General features: G+C 34.3%; 1 protein-coding gene across 1 annotated transcript in view; it reads right to left on the bottom strand.

Annotated features, from left to right (window-relative positions):
- Positions 1 to 7582: 7582 nt before the first annotated feature.
- The window catches only part of SLC16A7 (solute carrier family 16 (monocarboxylate transporter), member 7), a 53327-nt gene continuing 50117 nt past the window's right edge, over positions 7583 to 10792 (bottom strand). The window contains exons 3-4 of the mRNA XM_006886095.1: positions 8763 to 9581; positions 7583 to 7851 (exon numbers count right to left, since the gene is read on the bottom strand). Coding sequence (XP_006886157.1) covers positions 7583 to 7851; positions 8763 to 9581 — 1088 coding nt within the window. The remainder of the gene's footprint in view (positions 7852 to 8762; positions 9582 to 10792) is intronic.

Here is a 10792-nt window from a genome sequence, read left to right as displayed (position 1 = left end):
AGAATAATTTTTAATGCTCACAAATAAGTATTTCCATTTACATGTCCTTTTTCTAATCAAAAAATAAGTTGAAAATAGAAAGTAAGTGACAGAAAAGTAAAGGTTTTTTAAAAACCTTGTGCTTCAACTAATAAGCTACATAACATAGACATAAATTTTTTAAAAAATCAACTAATTTTAGATGCATTAAAAACAAAAACACAGAATAAGAGGTGTACACTGAAAAGATGTTTTTAAAATCCACCCTGACATCATGTGAGATATGGATCCTATTCTTTTGTTCATCTGAACAGAGTATTTGTTAATCAGCTAAAGCTGATGAGTACCAGTAATCTCATACAGAATTTCTTCAGCTCATTTTGCCGCTTTGAATTTAAAACAAGCAAAAAATTAGTATTCTCTTTTTTATAACTATAAAAAAAGAAAAATGCTGAAATGGTTAATGCATTTAGGATCACTGATAAGCTGCCTACAGAAATACTAGAGAATATTACTGACCTTATCAACAATTTCAGACAAAGATGGAAAAATAGGAGGCCATCTAAACAAGGTTAAGTATAAATAAATCTCTCAAATAAAAATTTTAAATGTAAAAAAATACCTAAATTATGATGAAAAGAACTCTAAGAAGTTGAGCTAAACATGAAATATGGCAACAAAAAATAGATGGGCCAAAATTTCATTTTAATAAAAGAGTAGTGTTTAAAAAAATGAAAGTGTAGAAAAGTAGGAGATTGACAAAAGAGAAATACTTTGGCCTAAAAACTTGCCATAAGCTCCAACTTTTCTTTTTTGCAGTATTTTACTTCCTGTTAAGATAGATTTTGTTTTGTTTAAGTATTTATTACACTTCTTCTATAAAGTGGGCTGGGGTGGAAGGAAGAAGCTAACATAAAGGAAGAAAAGAGTGCAATAAACCAGGAACTTGTAAAAAAGCTAAAATCTACAGCATATACAAAACGGTGAGCAGAGAGTAAAGCAGAACTGTAAAACATGAGGGGAGCTCAGCAAATTATTCTTCAATGAATCAACCAAGAGAGCTTATAATTTTTATTAGGTAAGAATGATACCTAATGATATAATTATACAGAACATATTACTTTTATATAATTATTATTTCTACAGATAATTGGACCTCTCAGCTTTTAAGAGCATTTCTCAGCCATGAAACTGTTCATGTGGTTATGTGTGAAGTGAGTAAAATCAAGATTTTATTTTGCTTAAACAATTTTGATTTTGTAGCCATTTAGTACTGTGAACTGTTACATTTTAAAATGTTCAGTAGAATGTAACAGTGATAATAATGCACTGAAAGGACACTCATCAGTACTATGATGAGTAGATAAACTGCTTCTCAAAGTTGTAAGGCACTTCAAGAAAATGACAAACATCCAGGATACAACATGCCAGTAACTAGATCAGGTTTTCAAGATTCTTAAAACCACATTCAATTACATATTCATCAAGCATAAAGAAGACTCATAATAACACAAAATATTCTAGTATATGAGCATGTTCCCTATTCAAGAAACCTCAAGCAAACAGTGCACACAAGTTCCCTTATTTGGAATAATGTGTAAAGATTAGATATCTAGCCAAATGTGATTCCTATTAGCTCCAGAAATATGGCCCTTTCTGGAGATTTCAAATTTTATCAGATGCAGCATGAATGACTCCATGAAGAAAGGAAGAGAACAACATGAAAGAGGTAAAAGCAATATTCTAAGAGTTTCATTTTAGATAGAGGATAAAAGCCATGGCACTTTTTTTCTAAAACAAATGGAGAGAAAGAAGAGTGATGACGTAGATAGTCAGGGAACAGGAAAAATGAGATAGAATGTAGGGACCAGTTATATTGTGATGGAATCAACATTTTTGCATAGATCAACCAGAGGGATATTGGGTAGTAGAAGTAATTAAGTGTTAAGCTCACCAAGAGGCTGACAGTGCAAAACTATAGAGAAGTACCTTGGAAGAAAGGGCTGGTGACCCACTTTTATGAAGTCATAGTCATTTAACAGCCCTAGAGAATGTACTATTGCTGTTGCTGGGTGCCATATAGTTCGAACTGGCTCTAGTTGACACTCTAGGGGACTTTTGGAGGATATAAATTACATGGCCAAGACTTTCCATCCTTTTTCCCATTAAGCAGCAGATGCACTTGAACCACCTGCCTTTGGGTTGGCAGTGAAATCCTGACTCACTAGGCTACTGGAGCCTTTATAGAATGCACTATTGCTCAGAAACACAAGGTCGTCATGGGCCAACTTGTAAACAAATAGTTTTTAGAAGCAAAATATCATTTGCATTTCATAGAATTTTGCTCTGGATTTATAAGATAAACCTACACAACTAGTAACATTCTAAATATAAGGTTTCATAAAAGTTACTTTTAAATTTTTTAGTACGTAAATTGCTTTTTAATTTTTGAGGCATTATAAATAGCAACCAATATGGGAATTAACTATTCATAATGAAATAACATGTTTCTTCTAAAATCAAACTTGGGAAAGGATATACCTGAGTTATAGAAACATGCCAATATTTTAATGAAGTAAGTCACATTAAAACAATTAGTTATCACACAATCATTACCATTAAGAGATAATTTGCAGTGCATAGGAGAGTAGGAAATTTAAAACTATATATTCAAGCTATAGCACATTCAGTCTCCAATGAACAATAAATATAGTAAGATCTGCAAACAAACCTACTGGCTGATCATACAGGGGTTTTGTACTTATATTTTATGTACTTTTGTCTGTCAAGAGCTTCTATTAGGAGGAAGCATGAATGTTAACACCTCAGGGTCTCATTTTGATTTTAGATAACCCTGAATTTAAGTCTGATACATACTGGCTTTAATTGTGAATAACTTGTTGAGCTTCTTTGTTGCATTGTTGCTTTTTTCCACTTATCTGGGATATCAAACTAGTGAACTCTACCATGCCTTGAGCTTAAATATTTAAAGGCATTATTATATAGACAAAAGGTATAAACCATAAATACCCGCTTTCTTCTCACTTCATATCCTTTTCCCCTATTAAACTGAGCGAGGTGACTGGTAGTTACTTTTAATAAAAGTTGATAATACTACACGAGGCTTTTGAAAAGGTATTTTTTTGATGGGACACATGTTTTAACGAACTGACTCATATTTATATCAATATAAAATATGAGGTAGCTCATATTTATATCATTACATAAAAACCTACTAAATTTCTATCATATACCTTTGTGGAGATATATTTAAACTGTTTTGCTGCCAGAGAAGGAAGAATATAATATACTTTAGGTTTTTCTAAAATGCACATTCCAACATAGCAAACCTATTTGTTTATGCTTATTTTCTAGTAACCATGGATTCATGACCTAAGGTAGTTGAAACCCACTGGTAAAAATATTTATGAGTTATTTTGAGAAAGCACCTTGCTTGTCCTACAACTTGAAGTACAGTGAAGCCTGACTCACAGCGGTAAAGTGAGCAATAGACTCACAGAATGAGAAAGGAAGGTGGAAGATGATCAGGAAGTCTACAGTTAATGATCTATCCATAAATTAGGGAAATATTATTTAAGGTCAAATGTTAAAAATGTGCAATGTTGGCTTCTTACAGATTTTAATGCATAGTTATTAATCAGTTGGTTACAAATTAAAAAATAAAGTCACCAGTGATCAAGTATTTTATTACCTTGGTATATAATAATCCTTCTGTAATACCAGAATGGTATTTTAGTAATAGATCCTAACTTTGCTTCATAATATCTTGAATATCTTAACCCTGTCATTCTCAAGAGGAAGAAATATGTTCATCAGTAACTTTATGCAGTCAAAGAATTATCTTTAATTAATGTGACTATATTAAAATAAATGTTCTAGGGTGACATTCTTATCTCAGTCTTCTAATGTTACTGTAAAAGCAACAAAATTCTATCAGAGAACACTCTCAACACACACACACACACACACACACACACAGACACACACACAGACACACACCCACACACACACACACACACACACACACAGAAAGCTCACAAAGGGAATACTTTCTTCTACAGTGGAGCATTTCTGGAAGGGCCCAAATTAAGTGCTTGGAAGCTAACCAAGAGCTGGTGGTTGGAATTCATCAAGCACTCCTGGGGAGAGAGACAAGACAAGTTACCTCCAGAATTACAGCCTTTGAAACACTGAGTCCTACAGAGTCACCATGAGTTTGAATCAACTTGAGGAAAATGGGCTTGAGTTTTGAAACCTATTTATATCATTGGATATAAAGCTATTCTGGGATCTATTCATCTCACGGGTTCAAAGATGTGTTAAAAAAAAAATCCCAAACAAACCGCCCCCCCAAAACAAACAAACAAACAAAAAACCCAACTAAAAACCAAAACAAAACAAAAAAGATATGTTCTGATTTAATTTTCAACATTTATGCAAGGGAATTACTATGCATGAAACACTGACATATGTAATGTGCCAGGTGACACTGTATTCATATTATCAAGTGCTCTAAAGAAACACTGGCAGCCTAGTGGCAAGAAGCTGCTCTGCAATCTCAAAGGCATGCAGTTTGAGGCCACCAGCTGCTCCATGGGAGAAGGATGAGCAATTTTCTTCCATGGGATTAACTGCCTCTGAAAAACCACCAGGTCAGTTATGGGTTGGTTCTGATTTAATGGTACACAACAACAACAACAACTAAAGAAACAATTTCTATTTATTTTGTTAAAATATAACTGGTGTTTAAAATAAACTATTAATGAAGACAATAAAGAGCAAAATAACTGTGAAATGATTTTTACTTGACAAGAAACTCAGCATGAAGTAAATACATCTCCTTCCAAGGAAGGGAAAAAAGGTGTAAAAGTTAAGGTCACTGAAAGGCATCAACCAATATGGCTTCATCAGCAGTTGATAAAAAGGTCATAGTGCAGTACTACAATGTCATTTATTTACCCCTGGAATCTGATATATGTATGAAGTGAAATGTGTTATGGTCAGAGAATTCAATAAAATTTTTGAAATTTTTGAAGTTTGAGAGGTACTATAAATATTATGATCTTGCATTCCTTATGACAAGTTAGAGCTAAATACAAAAGTACTAATTGCTGTTAGGTGCCATCAAGTTGCTTGCAACTCATAGCAATCCTATGTACAACGGCTCAGAACCCTGCTCTATACTGACCCAACATTATTATTTGACACAACTATCCCCATTGCCCCACTCACTGAGTCAATCCATCTCATACAGGGTCTACCTCTCCTGTGCTGCACCCCTTCACTTTCCCAAGCATGATGCCCCCCTCTCTAAAAACTGGTCCTTCTGCACATGCACAAAGCATGTCAGACGGAGCTTCAGAATCCTTGCCTCCAAAGAGCAGCCTGGTTTCACTCTCTCTAGGACAAACTTGTTTGTTCTCCTAGTACTAGTAATATGAAAATATAATCTTAAGAAAAGGCCACGGCCATTAGGTTGACTGGGATTTATAGCAACCCTGCATCTAATTTCCAAGTATATAAGTCTTTATGGGTGAAAAAGACTGTCTATCTTCTTCCAATGAGTAGCTAGTGGATTTGAAATGCTGACCTTCTAGTTAGCAGCCCGAAGAATTACTCACTGTACTACCAGGTTTCCTTAATAGATAATTTAACAAGAGAAACAAATAAAAACAGCCATACACCCACCACATATTCCCTGGTTTTTCTATTTCTGATTTTGGCACATCTTCTTCTTTCTTTTAATCTGAAAACTACAAGTAATTCTTCATTTTCTTAAAAAATGTTAAACAAAACATAGAATTTTAAATAGCCTCCTAAATGAGTCATTCGCTTAGACTGTACATAAATCTTATGCATTTACAAATAAAATCTATTACAAAACTATTACAAAAGCTTCATACACAGAATGCATTCACACCAAATAAAAATGGCACCTATTTCTACTGCAATATAAAAGTGAAAGGCAAATACCCTTTGACATCTTAAGAGTAACAACATTTCAATAATCAATCACTAAATGTTTATTAGTTACAATCTTAAAGTTCATATTTGTAACTGTAAGTAGTCATCATTTGAGCCATAATGCACAACTTACTACTTGTTTGAAACTACTTACTCTTCAAATGATTCAGTACTGAAATCACAGGCCTAACATATATCTCTACATTCAAGAGTACTTTCAATTGCCATGTATGTTCACTGTAGTGGTAAAAAGAAAAAAAAAAAAACAACCCTGTTAACCTGGGCTTAAGTTTCTCGCTAACATGATACCAACTGTAGCTATGTTCCTAAGCCATACAGCCTCCATGGCTAACGGCCTTGAAAAGTCCCCTGGCTCAGTTACACTCACAGGCAACAGAAAGTTGGATCACTAGAGGGCAGACTCTTCAGGTGCTGCCATTCTTATCGATAATAGGAAGAATTACTAGTGGATGAGTAAAGGGCCCGTTTGTTGTTGTTATTTTTTTTGCTTTTGCAATCTATGGCAGGGAGGAAGTTGACGGAGCTGACATAGGGGTCACTGAAACTGCCTCCAGTGTTAACCATTTTTTGCTCATCTTCTAATCACCTATACGTGCAGAGGGAAAGTAGCATTCGGCTTTTTTATATTAATGTAACCTGGATTCTGGTATAGTCCATAATAAATCTATCACTGAGATGGGTAAGTCTGGATGGAGGTGTAATGAAAAGAAATTCTCAGTCTTTATTTCTGGAATACAAGCCAAATTTGTTTTACAATTCATGAACACAGTGAGTCAATGGACTTTTTTAGCTCGATTTAGATATTAGGTAAGATTCCTGAATTTATGAATATGAGACATCAGGTTCTAATGATTTCCTCATAGAAAATCATCTTCGTGGATCAGTCAAGTTCCACATCATCCAGAAACAATGGTTCAAGAGGGAGTATGGTTTCTTATAACTTATTTGAAAAATACAAACATTTTATCTATAGTAGTCAGTAGCATTTTCTAAGATCACAAATATTTCGACGCATGTTCTTCTCATTAAAACGCACACTTTAAGATAGTGTGCAGGTACATTTTTGTTGATGCTGTTCCCATCATGTATTTAATTTTTTAAAAAAGCAAAACTATAATGAAAACAAATTTTTGAACATTTTTGTCTTTTGTACTGCAGATAATCTGTGTGTGCACCTGTGTATGAGAATACGGGTGAGTATGGGGAAGATTAATTTACCATAAATTTGATTCTGTATTTTAATATAAAATAAAGTGAAACATCGAGAAATTGAATATTCATTAACAAGGTATTTAATATTTGACTTCTTTATGACCAAAATTACCAGTTATTGGAAGACTTTAACATGAATATATTAATCATAATACTCAAAGTAAGCTCACAGCATGGATTCTTTATATGAATCATCTCAAAATTTATCTGCCTAAATAAAAAATAAGACTTATGTAATACATTTAAAATTAACTACTGAAGAACATCTCATCTCCTTCTACAATTTTAAGTCCTCATTTCAATTAAAAAGCAACCTTTCCAACACTTGGAGAAAAAAATAAAAACTCCTAAGAAACAAACACTGAAATCAGAGATGTAACTCTTCTTAAAAATTCGTTTCTCTTTCTGAGAGCATACTCAATGTGTTTGAAATTTTGGCACTATCATCCTGCAATGACTTGCTCAAGGGCTCAGAGTCACCAGACTCAAGTTGACATATTTTCTTCTGCCTGTCCTCTTCCTCCCTCTTTTCCTTGTCGAGCAATTTATAGTTTATAGCATTGCCAATGAGCAACCACACGCTGGCGATGACCACAACACTCCCGCAGGCCATATACATGTATTTGTATTCTCCAGTTTCATCCACCAATTTACCTAAGAGACAAAGAAAGTAAAAGGTTAACAATTTCCAAATTAATTCCTTGCCACACAAAATGTATAACTATTTCTTATTGAAATGAAAATTAGTCTTTTAACAAAGGGAAATCTATTGTAGATTTACATTATATTACAATATATTCTAGATTTACAAGTAAAAAAAATACACTTAATAACTATAAGGAAGTTAGTATACATGCACATATATAATATTTATATAAATAATATTAAAAATAGCCTTGAGTACAATTAACAACAACACATAAACATGGGTATACTCCTATCAGTAATATCAGAATATATTCTTTGGCAATGTGACATGTTCCATAATAATATGATGTCATCAATACATTCATTGAAAATATTTCAGAAGGATTGTTTTAGAATTTTTATTTAATATAAGCAGAAAATAAATAAAATGGCATTTTATTCTTATGGGACTTTTAAAAAGCCCAAAATAACTAGTTACTGTTGTTGTTGTTATGTGCCATCAAGTCGTTTGCGACTCATAGTGACCCTATGTACAACAGTCCTAAACCCTGCTCTATCCTGTGCCAGTCTCATTGCCTCTGACAAACCCATCCCGAGTACCCCAGTCACTGAATCAATCCACCTCATAGAGGGTCTTCCCCTCCCGCGCTGTCCCTCCACTCTACCCAGCATGATGTCCCTCTCTAAAGACCTGTAATAAGTAGTTAAATATCCTGAAAAAGAAATGCTTATTTAACTTAAATTTAAACAACAGCTAGTTTTGAAAGGTTAAAAAAGATAATGAAATACAAAATAGCAGGCCTGCAGTCACTAAAGCTATTACTATTTTTCAACATTATTCACGGCAAAGAACATGCTTAGTGAATAAATATTGACTGCAATTGTTTCTGCTTTTCTTAAATGAGAACTATTCTTACCAGCAAGTGGAGGGCCAAGTAGAACTGGGCAGCATTCTATAATTGTGACGAGTCCCACGGCACTGGAAAACCTCGAGGCACCAACAAGGTCCATGAGAGTTTCAAAGAGGACAGCACTAACACTCCCGAATCCCAGGCCAAAGAATACAGCATACACCACCAGGCTTGTGTAGTCCTCTGCCAGCGGGCAGAGGAGATGGCAGATTCCATTGAACATGATTGCAAAACTGAAGAAGTATTGGATTCGGGGACGGATAAACCTGGAGTTTACAATGAATCCTACAGAAGGCCTAGCAAACATATCAACAAAAGCCATAACAGACAGCAAAAAAGCTGCAGAATACTCATCAATTCCTTTGTCCTTAGCATATGGAGCCAAGAATATGACAGGGGCAAAAAATCCAAAAAACATAATAACATTTCCAGATAGGTATATAAGAAAGCCTCTATGCTTAAAAAGAGAGAAATCTAAGTATTTACTCAATCTTTCAAAAATGGATTTCTTCTTATGGCTCTTCTGCACAGATGACTCATCCTCTTTTATTCCAGTCTTATTTTCAGACTTGATTTTAGCTGGTGTGGGCCCAACAGGTCGCATGAGAGATCCAGCCACACAGGCATTCAAAAGTATAGCCCCCAAAATCAAGAAGCTTCCTTTCCAGCCAAAATTATTAAAAAGAAACTGATTAAAAGGAGCCAATGTACTTAAGAAAACAGGGCTTCCTGCCATGGCCAATCCATTCGCCATGGGTCTCTTCTTAAAGAAGTATTTGCCAATGATCGTCAAGGCAGGTTGCAGGTTGAAGGCTAAACCTAAACCTAAAGAAAACAAACAAAAAAGACCCCCACAAACACATTATGTCACTTACAAAAGACAATCAATTGTTAAGACTAAACTAAAAATAAAACTGCAGGTAATAATTTGTGAGGACTATAGTTATGAGTTGGGAGCTCTGCTGGCCTACTGAAAGGAGACTGAAGGAGTTGCACTGCCAACCAACAGGTTTAAATCCACCAGCTGCTCCAGGGGAGAAGATGGACAATCTCCTCTCTTGCAATTTACAGGTTCTCAATACCCTTTGGGATTCAATGACACAGAACAACATCGCTATGGTTTTGACTCGATGGCAGTGATTTTGAGTTCCAAACAGAAATGAATTACACAAAAATTTCTTCCTAACTGGCCACATGAAAAGGATATCTCATGGTAATTTAATTTTAAACCACAGAAATAGACCAACATCCTCTATTGATAATCAGAGTAACAAAAAAAATAATAAAAACTAAGTCAAACTACAGCAAAATTATTCGTCCATAATTGAAATATTTTGATGCCACAAATCAACTAATTTATCTCAATATGTACTAACACACACATAAATACAGACTTATTCCTTATAGGTAACAATGCATTTGAAAGCTTTGTTTCACTTTCAGAGTAGAAAAATATAGCTAAACTAAAAAGATCGTCATTTCTTTCAACACCATCCAAGCAAATAATATATAAAAGACAAAGACATTTGTATCATTAATTTTATGTTTGACACTCTTGTACATATAGTCCATGTATTTAGATGTTAACTAAAAAGCAGAGAACAGTTCTGCTTGAAATAGACACTTATTAACACATTGCCGCAAATGACGGCAAAATGTGTTTCTAAGCACCGTCGTCAATTTAAAAGTGTGCAGAATGTGTTATAATTTTTAATATGAAGCAAAAGTTTGCATTGTTAGGGAAGTCGTAAGAAAGAGTACTTCTATCACAGTAGCTAACCTCATTGGTTAAATAAATAGTTGGTGGTTTGAACTTTACAGTTGCTCCCCTGAAGAAAAGATGTGGCTATCTGCTTCCAAACATATTTTATAAAAATGAGCTTTGAGAATCTTGTGGGCCAATTTTATTCTATTTTACAGGCTCACTCTAAGTCAGAGGCAATAGGAGGGAACTCTGAGGTTGTTAAACGTCTGCTCTGATAATAAAATTATCTCTTCAAGCTCACCAAAGACATATATTACCTTTCTTTATAACT

The sequence above is a fragment of the Elephantulus edwardii genome, unplaced genomic scaffold (assembly GCF_000299155.1).
Source record: "Elephantulus edwardii isolate Elephantulus edwardi_28Jun2011 unplaced genomic scaffold, EleEdw1.0 scaffold00047, whole genome shotgun sequence".
NCBI classification, from domain to species: Eukaryota; Metazoa; Chordata; class Mammalia; order Macroscelidea; family Macroscelididae; genus Elephantulus; species Elephantulus edwardii.
The sequence above is the reverse complement of the archived record's forward strand: the minus strand, read 5'-3'. Positions and strand labels throughout refer to the sequence as shown.